Source organism: Anas acuta, chromosome 10 (assembly GCF_963932015.1).
Source record: "Anas acuta chromosome 10, bAnaAcu1.1, whole genome shotgun sequence".
Taxonomy (NCBI): Eukaryota; Metazoa; Chordata; class Aves; order Anseriformes; family Anatidae; genus Anas; species Anas acuta.
Window position 1 is genome coordinate 17,397,315 of NC_088988.1, and position 14,132 is coordinate 17,411,446.

Below are 14,132 nucleotides of genomic sequence, written 5' to 3' on the forward strand. Positions count from 1 at the left end.
AAACACACACACAAAAAAAACCCACACGTCAGGTTAAGATGAAAACTGCCCACACGACAAGTTTGTGTTTACAAGCTTAAGAGCAAGTTTCATTTGAACACAGGTCAATGCCGCTTTAAGAAAACATCACATACCAAAAAAATCACACATGGTTAGAACACATCACGAGCAGAGAGGAATTGTGGACTCAGCCTGTGAGGCACCGAGCCAGCCTGAGAAGCCCTTTGAAGTTAGAAAAACATCCTCTGGTCAGAGCACATTTGTGAAACCGTGGGACAGGCGCTTTAAACAACATTCGCTCCGAGATCACCTGCGGTGTGCCAGTGGATTGGCGCCTGTGTAACTTCAACAACGTAACCCTTTATAGTCCACAAAGATCACTCGCTCCAAAAATCAGTCCTGTCAACTGCACACAGCCTAACGGCTGCATGGTGAAACCTGTACCGCTTCACCCGCTGTCAGACTCGCTGCCAGACGCTTACTAAAGACATGTGAAGTTTGTGTGACCCCTGGGTAAACAGAACCTGGTCAATGGCAGAAAGAAACAGTACTTTATGTGGACAAAGAGGCACTAGTAGAGAAGGAAGGCATCACCCCACAAGAAAGGACACTCCAAACCCATGCTGTGCAAACCTACATGACAGCTCAGCGCACACCGGGGTACGGCATAGAACACACCACAGTTGTTGTGAGAAGAAAGGTTCTTGGCTGCTAGTGGCTAATCCTGGCAACGCACACCTTATTTCCGCCTCATTTACAGGGGGATGGGACTACACATCAGCAGACGGCTTTCTCAGTGGAGTCACTTCCCTCCACCAAGTGCTGTCAGCCCGCTGGCCCCAGCAAGTGGTACCAAAGCACCATGGGGCTGCATCCTAGGCCCAGCCCATCTCTCAGACCAGCAGGCCTCTCACAAAAGGGCCTCTCTGCCATTCCTGACACCACTTGATATTGAAGCCGATACACGATAACAGAACATTTTGAAGGACCAAATCACTTGTCTGGTTTGGAGCATGGAAGGAGGAAGCCTCGCCCTGTCTTTGGATATGGCTCCTGCTGATACTAGGAGAGGCTCTGACCATACAGCAGGGCAGGAGTCTTTCCTAACTTAAAACATACCTCTAGACGCACAACACTCGCATTTTTCTTGTCTAACGATGAGCTGTCCTGTTTTTCCCCAGTGGTGCTACAATTCTCCTCTTTTTTGTGTGTTTATTTTATTTCTTTTCTTGCTGACCAGGATGGTTGGCATTGCCATCTGAAACACACATGAGGACAGGCAGATTACTCTGCAGGGCTAATACCTCAGTCTTTTTGTTACTTCCACAAGACATTACCTGTTGTCTGTTATCGATTTATTGGCAAATCTATGGGGCTTCTCATGGAAGGCCTTCAATTCCTGTTTTTCCAGGACGAGGAAAATCAGAGATGGCCACAGATTAAGAAGAAGTTTTAGCAGAGGTATGATTTGCCTTTCAACAGCACTGTCCAGTCTCTCCTGGATTAGTCCCTCTAGTCCTCCCCTCCTGCACACGTTCAAGGACACAGAGCAACTTCAGCTTGCCTTACTTTTGACTTTCCTCACACAGTTCTCAAAAAACAATCAATTTCATTGCTTTTTTTTTTCTTCTAATTACATCAAAAAAAAAAAACAAAAAACAACCAGTTAAAGCAGCACATCTGGAAAAGAGTGCCAATGTTAAGGCCAATTACCAAGCTGAAATCTATGTAGTATAAACGAGTACAGTATTTCCTTCCCAAATACCGCGGTGGGTTTTTTTTGCACACTTCCCTTCTTGTTACATGTCACCATGCTTTAATCCAAGAACAACCATCTTTCAAAGAAAAGCCCCGTATAATAGCTATCATTGCTATACATTAGTCCTGAATTAAGGATTTGGTGTGCTTCCAACCAGTCACAAATTGTTAAAAACAGCCTCCAATTAAAAAAAACAAAACAAAACAAAAAACCTGTGGTGCAATATTGTAACAAGCCAACCTAATAAGATAAATGCCTTCATACAATAAAAATGTACTATTTTAATGGGTTTTAGGCTATTTGCACAGCACTGCTTTTCTCAAAACATGCTTTCTAAACTTACCTGCAAAATTACATTGCTAATTACAAATAAGAATTTAAGTGGCAATACAATTGTGAAAACCGCTTGCGAACCTATTATAAAATGACCGGCTAAATTACATCTGCAGGGGAAAACACACTGCCATTCCACTAGCAATGTAGCTTCTACAGAAAGCCACTATCAGTTGCACCACTTGAACCTTCCCTGCTCTTCCATTGATGTGGCAAAGAACACGATATAAAACCACTGAAAGCAATACGAAATTTCCCCTCTATTATAGCAGGGCTCTCATATCAAAATGTAAGTGCCTAAAGAAATATTGCAGAAGTTTTCAAGATGATCTAAACAGGCTTACCCAACTGCACTGAGTTAGTTAAAAATATACCTTTAAAAATAATTTATTTATGGTATTCTGAAAAACTCCTTTTACATATGTATCCACATCAGGAACAAGACCTTGCACATAAGCTTTGCCTAAATAAAAATTGCTTTAACTGAGATAACCTGTGAAGTTTATCCTCAAAATAAAATTAAATATTCAGGATGGATAAATGAGGCACAGTTTTTCCATGGGAAAATATCAAAGTATTATTTATTTTTTCTGTAAGTACTTGTTTTGAAAAGCCTTTCCTCCCCACCTGGGCTTCGGCTAAAAGCCACAATCTACATTTAAACAGTGTGTATGCTTTAGAAAACTATCAACCATCTTTCTTTAAAGCAGAAGCATATAAAATTATTTGATCCACTTTTCATATAGAAAGTCTAGGGCTGACCATAAAGAAATAGGCAGGCTCCCAGTATAAACTTACCAGGATTACATCAAAGACCTTCCTCTAGGATCAGACGATTGATTTCTTCAATGCTTTTTAGAATTTCTTCCAGGATATTTTGGGTTATTGCCTTAGACCTTGCTCAGCTGGAATGACAGATATTCTGTTTGCTAGACTATGATGTTCTCTCTTTATAGGGGAATGAGTGTCTGTAGTTTATACACACGTACGCTATGTGAACAGAGACAGACTTGGAAAGTTCACAAGCAAAATTATTATTTATTGTTTCAAAAAGAGAGTGGTTTATTACTGAAACACTGATACAGGCTTAACCACAGCATCTTATGCAATACAGAGACTGCTTGTTATTCTGCAAGCTCAAGGCTGGGGCACTCTATGCTCAGAGAAAATTCCTGCTCCCCGAAACAGGCATTTGTTCTGTATATCCACTTAATACATATGACTTAGCATTACAGCCACTATCTTTTTTTTTTTTAAAAAAAAAAAAAAAAAAAAAAAACAACTCTTGAAACTAACCTTCCTGGAATTATAAAAGATTTTTAAGATAAGACAACAGGAAGCAGCTTAGTCCTTATCTATTGCTATCAAATCTTTGGGGAATCAGACAGAAAACTATCTCCGAGGGCAATGTGACATACTACCCACCATTCTCCTTCCTCCCCCAAGACAAATCTATCACCTCTGTACCACTCATCATTTGCAACAGAGTATGGATCAAAAGATTTGAGGCTGCTCCCAAATCCCATTTCTCCTGCAAGACAGTACTTTGTTCTGTCACTTCCCTACTGAGTCTATCCCCTTATTTTATGCCTCACAGCATGTGTGGCTGCACCCCAAGATCAAACACCCATGCATGATTTTCTTTCACAGATCTTGAATCACAATGTTATACTTTAATAGGAACCTCAATATGCTTAATCCCTTTAAAGCTGCCACAGTAATGCCCCCAAATGCATTAAATTCCACCCTAATCACAAAACACAAAGTATTTCTTTGGATGGACAGTGCACAGACTGTTCTGACCACATGCCAATCCAGCTCTGAGCTGAAGTTACATACAGTACTGGATTTTGTTAGTCTGAGGCCTATGGATACACGGCTGAAAAAAAATCTGTGCACATTTAGATCTTTCTACTACAAATTTTTCTTAAAACATAAATGAATTCCTCCCACATTTTAAGGGAGGATCTCATATTCTCAAGGGATTTGCACTGGAAATGATATAAGGGACCAGTGACACTGAGCCTACCTTAAATCCAAATTCCATTACAAACAAAAATGAGAATGGTAGATGGCACTTTTGAAGGAATTAGCAGGACACCCTTTTGCTATCAGATAGATGAGTTTCAGAGTTCCACTGAATTTTCAGACTGAGAAGAGATATCAATGAATATCAAACTATCAGAGCTCTGAGAAAAAGCAGAAAAGCTACTTGCCTGATGAGTTTTAATTAAGATGTTTTATTAATCAGGAGCTTCAGATTTGAGAAGCAACTCTTTTTATGTGTTCACTTGGAAGGGACCTTCATTTAAATCAGGGAAGAGAAGGTGTTCCCTTATCCCTGCCCAGTGGCTAGTCTGGTAGGATCTTTTAGGTGCATTTCTACTAGCCTCTTCTTGAGCACTGAGGAGCTCTTAGGCACAGATAGCATTTTGGTCTCCCCTAGCCACAGCATGGTCTTCAGAGGAGTGAAAGGATTTAATAGCCTAAAACAATAGGATCATTTATTACCCTATAATACACAATAGGCCACACCACATGAACAAGATCAGTGGTACTCAACTTCACAGCTGTCACAGGACCTCCCAAGACGACACCGCATCATTCCCTTCCCCAAACAATTAGATTCTGTATGACTAAAACAGTTATTTCTCACATATGACAGGCACATCAGGTCACATAAGAAGTACACATGTAGGTATCAGGGCTAGACACTTAGCTGCAGATATAGCCCTGTCTGAATGTGAAGTCCCATTAAAAGCCAATGGACCTGTCCTTATTAATCAGTGGATTTGTGGTTACATGACAGTTTACTTGCAAGATGTTAACTATACAAGACTGTGTGAAGGATCACACAGGAAGGAATGTGAAAAAGGATCTCACATGTTCAGAAATGTCATTTCTATTCTGCGAGTTATGGGACAAAGTCTTGTTATTTTTATCGCAGCTACATGACATAGAAGTTTACAAACAGCAAACATATCATATGGCCATATGCCTTGTAGAGAGACCAAGACAGCTAGAGTTGAGCCTACAAAAGTCATTTCCCCCCCTCTCTTAAGCTGCGCAGTAGTAGAAGTGTCCATGCCAGCACAGCCCTCACCATAGCTAACACCACTGGCATTCCACCACTGCAAGACAAATGTCACGAGATACTCCAATACAAACATGCTTTCCTGGCTCAGAAATCAGACACAATGAAGATTTTGCATTTGGAACTTGGTTAATAATTCTTGAATGGAATACAGTCCAACTCAATCTCCCATAGCTGTACTTACTCTGCAGGAGTAAATACAAGCTTAGTTTTGCTGCCAGTGTTGGCAGATGTAACTAAATAAATTCACAGGGAAAGTCTATTTGACCATTTCTTCACATTAATTTTTTTGAACTAAAACTATACCTCATTTTCCATAAAAGGTATTTATAGATATAACAGCCTGAAAACTCCTGTCTGCCTACTCAACGTAACTAGTATATTTAACAAACTAGAAAAGGGGTTCAGTTACCAAGAAATACTCCAAGTATTCTGTACATGCCAACATCTACCATTTACTCTTCAACCTTGTTTTAATGCTGACATTCATGAGGCAAAATTCATCCACAAGGATTTCTATAAAGGCCAACATCTGCATCAGGGGAAGCAATGTTCCATTTTGATTTAAATATCACCACCAAACAATTATTTCCCCAACTTCAGAAAAAAACCTAACTCACAAAGTTTCAACACTCAAGAGACTTCTCTTTCCTCTGTTTCTAACCAAATTCAAAAGAAACCATAAAAGTCAACTAAGATCTCCTTCTGAAGGGTGCCTACAAATATCCACTTACTGAGCTCCTCCTGGGTCTTATTACAGATCTCACAAAACCGACAGAAAAACCTTCTGTTAATGAATGCTGCTATAAAGAACATTCCCATATGTCAACAATCGTGCTACAAATTTCCCATTCTTGTTATAAGCAAAGTTTTAGTGTAAAGTCTGGACTAAATTACTTACATTTAAGTCATTAGAAAATATAACATACCGTTGTTACTTTTCATCCTGATTTACAGAAGAAAACGTAACCAAGGCCTTCCCATCCAGAAGATTTAAGGTTTTGCTAAGCCAGGAGGGAATTTCAGTAGCCCAAGAGACACAGCTTTCTCTTATCACTTAAATGAGGACTTCACCCAGCTATTAGGCAGAGTAAGTTTCCTTCTTACAAGCACCGTTTTAGAGAGGGTGGGAGAAAGAGTTGTTAGAGATCAAAAAAGTTGTTTTAATGAGACTGTTTGCAGAAACTTCATGGGCCATTCAGCTTTCCAATCAACATCCTAAATTAAAAGTGTGCCACGTTAAATCTGAAATACCTATAAAGCAAGCCCTGATGAAATACAGACTGCCTTCCATCCACCTCCTCCATATGGCTCAAGCAAAGTCAACTTTTAATTTCATAACACAAAATATTTAATTTATGCTTTTCTTCATATGTCAATTTAACCTCCGGCACATAGCTTTGAAACCATGTAAGGATGTCTAACACTTTCCATATGGCAACTGAATTGTGGCTTTTAATTGCACCAACTGGTATCATTCAAGGATAATTCCCTTGGAATCCAGCTTTCTGCTACAGTATTGGCCAATTCACTAATCTCATCACCATAGCACTAATACGTTCAGAGACTCTTTGATTGTTAATATTCATATTATAATTTTCCCAAACCAAAGCTGTCAAGATAGACTACGTGCACTACTAATTAAATTATCTGGTTTTGTTGGCACCAAATTTCAACACAGAATAAGATTTTTCCTCTTTTTCTTCCAATATCAAGTTTGGAAATTTTATTTTAAACACCATACACATAATATTTTATATATCAAAATATTTTTTCAGTCACATGAATACACAACACTGCCGGTCTTTTGTTTCTTTCAATCCTCCAGGTCAATGCAAATAGTTATCCCTATAATAGTAACATTAACGTACTTTAAAGCAATTCAGCTTAAAAGACCACTTCAAGCCATCACACAAGATAGCACCCAAGAAAATTTTTAATTGATCTTGTTACTCTGTCAGCAAGAAGAGAGTCCTTCAAATGTCATTCTACCCATGAAGTGACCCCGAAGTAGTGCTACAATTAAATCTTCCACTCCAATAGCCTTTAAGGCATCACATACACAGGCCACTAAAGAAGTGTCTTTATTATTTTCACTTTGGATGAATACCCTATCCAGCTGTGTCTCTCATAAGGCTATGTATTTTTACATACACAGACACATACTATTTAGCAGTGGGGAATTGGGAAGGGCTTTTTTTTTTTTTTTTTTAAATTCATGAAAGACCATGCAAGAGGAGCGGTGAAGTTGACACTGGTGTAGTCCCCTCTCAACCATGCAAGGAATGCCCATTAATGTCACTGGCAGTTACAGGCACAGAACAAATGGAGAACAAACCCCACATCAGAAGCAGCAATGTGCCTCAGTGTGTCTTACTGTATTAATCCCAGACCAGATACTCAACTCTAATATCAATTAGGTTAGAACATGAGGATCACTAGCACTAGCCCTTCCAGTTGAAGTTGTAAACTAAAGTCTTCCTTATTTTACCCTAAATGATTACTTCCAACTTGGCTCAATATCAGCTGGTTTGAAATTTAATTAAAAATTAGATTCTTTCCAGTTCCAAACACTGATCTCAATGAGACGTACAACCAAGAAACTAGCAAAATTTCTTATGTCTTTGAAGATAAAAGTAAATTGAACTAAGCAATGTCATATTTAATATTCCCCCTTCAGCACAGAACTACTTCTCAGTTAAATAAATAAATACATGTATATTTGCAAACAATGTTGATCTCTAGAAATGGTTTCCAAAAGTAAACATGCTGAATAAATTTCAACTTCAGAACTATACAGAATAATCCACAGTGTCAGGAAACCTCTCCTATTCTCAGGGTACAAGTTAACTCATTCATAAAGCAGCAGCAGAAGTGTATTCACTTGCTCTAACAGATTTACAACCCCAGTGGTTTCAATTAGCTTTGAAAATAGAATATGACTCCGGACCTCATACTTTTCATAGATGCAACAGAATTCTTTTTTTCTTTAATTCTACATGATGGAGAAGGGGAAGGGTGCGGTCCAGCCCTCAGCCTCCTCAGTAATTAAAACATTTAGAGCAGAGCAGCCCCTGCTGGGCGGGTGGCAATGGTTTAATGAGATCAGAGCTCTTAGCCCAGAACAGAAAGCTGTTTACACACCAGAAGTGCGTATTTCAAAAACACTCCCCTTCCCTTGCTTGATGCCTTCACCCAATGATTTACTACCACGAGATTCTCCTCAGATGACTGATGCATTTGGCAATAGCTAGACACTGATCCATTTTCTCCCAGTTAATTGGAGTGGGGGAAAACGCATCAACTGAGAGAAGTTTGCTTCAATCAAGAAATCTCAACACTTCAGTTTAAGAAGATAATAGGGATGCTGTATGATGGAACCCTGCCAGTGTCACACGCTCCTTGACTGACCTGACAGAGAGACTTGCCCTCCACAGCTGTTAATGGGAGTCATCTATGTAAATTTAGTCAGTCTAGAGAGGAACACAAATTAAATTTTATTGCTTTCCTACGTTTGTCTTTAATCTTCTTGTAAAAGGCTACATTAATGCCCCTGTACTCCAGTGTCATCTCCTCTGAATAACTAATTTAAGTGAAACAATTCAGTGTCTCTCGAGAGAAACAGCCTTTCAGCTCCAACCAAAGAATTTTTTGGTTATACAGAGCAATATATGTCAAATTTCACTATCACATTCAACTTCCAATCCAAATGATCAAAATCCTCTAAGTTTCAGACAACTGAAGCAACTGAGTGTTTTCTCCTCCCATCAAAAGTACTTTGACACCACCCTGAATTTCACCAAATAAGTGAAACATACTGATGAAAGCACCATCAACAGAAGCGTGGTTAAGGATTAGGATTAAGAGGAAAATTATTTCTATTTTTTCAGTTTGTTTGTTTAAACTTGATGTTTCTCTGGATGCAAATATTTTCATCAATGTCTGATTTAATTCTTTCTGCTGTGAATCACAAAATGAACAATTAAGACCTATTTCAGAAAAAAAAAAAAAGAGAAACCAAATTTCCCAATTGTGACAATAGAACTGTACCATTTCACAATGCCTTGTAAGCTAATTGAACATTTTAAGAAGAGTTTTGAAGCAGTAAAAAGAGTCCTTGGTTGGTTGTTGGGGGAACACACAACTATCCCACACAATCCCATGTCATTGACCATTAAGAGAAGTGACTAGCCTTTCTACATCTTGAGGTGAATGAAGAACCAAGAGGTTAGGCTACAATCCACTTCGAACCTTGGTATAATTATATAAGAGATCAAAGAGATCTTAGAAGAGAAACAGTTGTGTAGTCTCATTTATGGAGTCAAGAGCTGTGACTCCATAATCCTTGTCAAAGACTGTACATATGGCACATCTGTTTCCAATGTAGGATTAGAAATGCATCCTTCCATATTACCAAAAGTTCATATTTTAAATGAACTTTAATGTAGCTGTCATAGTGTTCCTGTGATAGGATGACAATTCAACTAAATCAATTAGCAGGCCATATATGTGTGCAGATGCAACCAAATATATTAAGCAATAAATTGCCCATATTTGCAAGCCTTCTGAAACAGCTCTATCAGGATGACAGTAAAAAGTCTTATGGGCACAGAACTTTTAAACATACTTGAACCTATTTGCAGTTTTATAACGTAGTAAAAAGCATCAGTTAATTTTTAGTTAGTGGCTTGCTAATTGCTGACCTATCATGAGGACACCTTGATTAAGGTGAGAAATACTCTGTTCTACATTCCAGTTGAGCAGACCTCATGGAACTGAAGTTTTGTGAATAGCAAAGTACTCTTGATAACAGTTCTGTTTGTTTTGAAAAGTATTTTCTTCTGCAAACTATGTTCTGCGGACATAGTTTGTGGAAGAAAATACATCTCATAAAGCTGAAGTCAGTGATTTTGACCTTTAATTCCTGTATTTTAAACGCATATTTAGTTTGGTGTGTTGAACTTTCTTTCCTGGAAAATATATACACAAACAGTAGAACATGCATCTGAAAAGCTTAACTTACAAAAATGGATATAATGAAAGCTAATTAAATGCACATTTTTACTCTTTGCATCTGTACCATACACATACAGATACCATTATTAATGTGAACATCTGTCCTTTGACACATTGTCTCCAAGTAAAATACAATAATATCACTAAAACCAAAGATACCTGTAGGATAAACACGTAGCAAAGTGATTATGCTCATCATTTACCAACATTTAAGTCAATATCCTAACTCCTTCACCTTATCTTAAGTGACTCAAAAATAATTTAACCTCCTTTACCTAGAGTACTCATGGAACCTAAAAAGAGTCGCCATTTTTCCATTCTACACATCTTCCACGCAAATCAAGACCCCACCTAAAGTGAAGTATGTCTCATCTCTTCTCCACTTTACAAGTTAATTTTTCCTTTTTCCTGAGAGACAAGGAAATCAGGCTTCTGAGAATAAAGCTGGTGGCTAACAAAGCAAAGAACCTGGTGGAGGTTTGGTGACCCTGCTCTGTTTGTGCTCTCAGAGACACATTCCTTGATGAGAAGCACAGATTCCAATCTCCCCATCTCTCAGGTTACTTTTCCACTGATGCAGCTTTCAGTGCTTGATCATGAAAGCCCATGAATGTCAAGGGGAGTCTTTCAGTAAAGATCAATAAACTCTGGATCATACCCTAAAACACATTGAACATATCTGAGAACAACCGCCTTTGTTTATCTCTCACCATGCCATTTTGCTTAAACACACAACATTTAACAGAAAAACAACAATAACTCAGCTTAAACATTTCTTCCAGCCCAGCTTTACGTGGGAAAAGTGGAGGAAAGAGGAAGGGTGAAAAATGGCCAGTGTGTGGTAACAGCCAGAACAAGTGACATGTGCGGTAACTCTTATGGAGAAAGTCAGCCCCACATTAACAGCAAAGAGCAAATAACAACATGCTCTTTGGGGACTTCTCCTTTCCTGAATTCCTCTGCCAAAATGTCAGAGACAAACTTGTGCACCAATCAGGGTTCACAAGCCTGCGCACACTGGCAGGGTGCTGGGCTCTTTCCAGCGGTTCTCCGTACGTTCCTGTTTGCGAAAGGTTTTGTTCTAATCGTGCTGCCCAGACACTGGAGGACAGGTCCTCCCTCACTCTGCCGGCTGTTGTACCAGCACCAAGTTTGCTCTGCAGCTCCCAACTTCACCAAAGGACAGATGGAAACCACCCACAGGCAGCCCCCTTGGAGCAGCATTAGGGCAAAGAAAACCCTTCCTTTGCACAACCGGCCCTGGGGAGGGAGGGAGAGAGGGATGGAGAAAGAGCTGTTGGTTTCCCCTGTTTCAGAAAGAAGAAAGGAGGGGGCGCAGCTAGGGAGCTGACATACCCTGCCGCTGGAGAGCCTGCAAACAGCCCGGTGCTGGCAGCCTTGGAGTCCCGAGCTGCTGCCTCCGCTGCTGCTGCCGCTGCCCCCGGAGTATTTCTGCTTCACCATCCAGTCCTCCAGCCCTTTGCGAGCCAGAGAGGCGTTCACCGCAAAACTATCACCTAGAAAAGAGGAGACAATGCCGCCGCTGAGCCGCCCGCACAACCCGCCCGGCCCCCGGCCAGCCCCGTGGCCAGCGGGGACCGGAGCGGGACCGGAGCGGGGGAAAGTTGAGGGGAGAGGGCAGGGGGCCGGGGGCAGCCGCTCGGCCCGGGGGATTCAAAGGCGTTCAAAGTTACTGGCTGGAAGGAGCCATCCCTACCTTCCGGACTTTCTCTGGGTTTACAAACGGCAGCTAGGCAGATCCAGAGGAAAGTGTGTGGGGGAAATAATAAAGGAAGATCGTTAGACACCAGTATAAAATCACAGCAACAACACACAAGTAAAATCCGAATAAGGGGAAAGGGCTGAGGAAGTAGCAAGTGAAAGGAACTAACCATGTTTCGAGTGAAGTTTCCCCATTTCTCTGCATTGATCTGCAATTACGATTCATTTGACTGCTTTCAGTAGGGTCAGGTTCTGTTGTTGTTGTTATTTTTGTAGATGTATAAAATCCCAGCGTGCTTAAAAATCCATGCGCTCCACTTCTCCCTGCTAAAGCAAGAGCGAATCTCAGCTCCCCTCCTGCAGCCCGGTCCGGCGTCCCCTCTCCGCTCCGCTCTTCCTCCTCTCTCCTCTCTTTCCCAAAGACAGAGGCGGTTACAAAAGACCTTACTTCACCCACCGGGGAACATGATTGACACCTCATTGAGATTAGACCACTTGCAGGCAGCCTCCGCCTTCCCATTGGGCCGCGGCGGCACATGAAAGGGGCGAGCGAGCCTTTTGGAGGCTCCAAAAAAAAAAAAAAAAAAAAAAGAAAGAAAGAAAAAAAAAAAAAAGGAGCAGCAACAGCAGCAGCAGCCGGGGCTCGTTTCACTTGCAGCCAGGCACGGGGCGCTCCGCTCCCCGCGCAGCCCCGCGCAGCGCCCCGGCTCCGGGCCCCCGGGGTGCGAAGGGCTCCGGCCGCCGGCCGGCACCCCCCGCGCTCGGGTGCGCTCCCGAAGCCTTCGCGACCCTGCTTAGCAACATCTCGGTTCCGAAGAAAGCCAGCGTGTCTGCAGGAACGGGGCTTCTACTGACTTGGTCCTGCGTGCTGCCTTCCACCGGCGTCTTTGGTCACGGAAGGGATCCTACCCAGTCACTGATAATGCCAAACGCAGGTTTTAGGGGCTGATCTGGAACCCCTTCTCAGTGGTTCAAAATACTTGCAACATGAGGACAAAAGACTAGGTTTTCTTTTCTTTTCTTTTTTTTTTTTTTTTCAGTCAAGTAAATGAGACTGAAAAAGAGTCTCCTCTTCTGCTCCAGTTTATGAATGATATATTTCTTACATATAGAATAAACTAAAAGGAAACTCGCTGTTTTATAAAGAGAATTCTCACAGTCATTAAAAATTTGTTTCCTTCCTCTGGCTGGTCATTATTTTTCTCTTTATGAAAATCACATCTCTCTTGAGATCCTTGTAGTTGAACTAGGAGAGATAAAAGGGAACAAGGAGAGTGTGTAGTAGATTCAGAAGGAGAAAAAAATGCAGGCTTCTGAGAATTCTACTCAAGAAACTACTAGTCCAACTGTGTAGGGATTGACCCAGATGGGCCTGGTCCAAAAACTTCAAGGCCACATCTGTGCTTTCAAACCCATACGTTTCAAGCACAGGGAAGAAGGAGTTAGACTTGGGAGCTCATCTGAAATAAAGATTCAAAGCATATGTAGTAACACTTCTGCAGGGAATTGGGACGGGGAGAGGAGGGTCAGGCTTGGAGCGCATTTTTAGAAGAAATTCCAATGCACATGGATGTGGTGAAGGTCTGGTATGAAATGACTGCACAGCGCAGCCAGTGGAAAGCCATTAAATGAACCATTCAATGCCAAATTGTTCTTTGGATGGCTGCAAAGTCATTTCTCACATTATTTCAACTATTTATCTGTCTAGCAAAGAAAACACTTGTGTTGTGAAATGCAGCCATTGCAACAACATCAATTGCTTGTCAAATAGCTAATAACATGCATATTTTTGAATCTCTTTCTTTTTTATGTATTTTAATAATTTATTTGGCCCATTTTTTATGTTGTGTATTTAAAGTGACATATTTGTTCCTTTGAAGATTTTGGGGAGGAGAAAGAGGGAAAGAGATTTAGATGAAGCAGACTCCTTGGGGCATAAGCCTCACCTAGACTATGAAAACTTGGAAAAACTCTCTGATGGATATTAAAAGACATTTGAAATTGTAATATCCATTTTTAAATTGTAATACCCTTAGCCTAGAGTTTTAAATATCTTTTTTTTTAACTTCATCAGCAGATGTCTTATTTGCAATATCATTTATCTTCAGTGTTTACAAGAAACAGAGGACACCTTTGTGGAAGTGCCCCCCAAACAGTAAGGATTTATTAATGTCTTTTGTGAAATGGTGCCCCCATCACCCAGCTGTT

At 40.7% G+C, this 14,132-nt stretch overlaps 1 protein-coding gene across 2 annotated transcripts in view; it reads right to left on the minus strand.

Annotated features, from left to right (window-relative positions):
* NKD1 (NKD inhibitor of WNT signaling pathway 1) overlaps window positions 1–12,396 on the minus strand; it is a 109,933-nt gene extending 97,537 nt beyond the window's left edge. The window contains exons 1-3 of one of the 2 annotated variants that reach the window (XM_068693270.1): window positions 12,095–12,396; window positions 11,920–11,952; window positions 11,559–11,719 (exon numbers count right to left, since the gene is read on the minus strand). In XM_068693270.1, the coding sequence (XP_068549371.1) occupies window positions 11,559–11,719; window positions 11,920–11,952; window positions 12,095–12,119 (219 nt within the window). In that variant the 5' untranslated portion in view covers window positions 12,120–12,396. The remainder of the gene's footprint in view (window positions 1–11,558; window positions 11,720–11,919; window positions 11,953–12,094) is intronic. The other variant, XM_068693269.1, reaches the window with a different exon arrangement.
* Window positions 12,397–14,132: the final 1,736 nt, after the last annotated feature.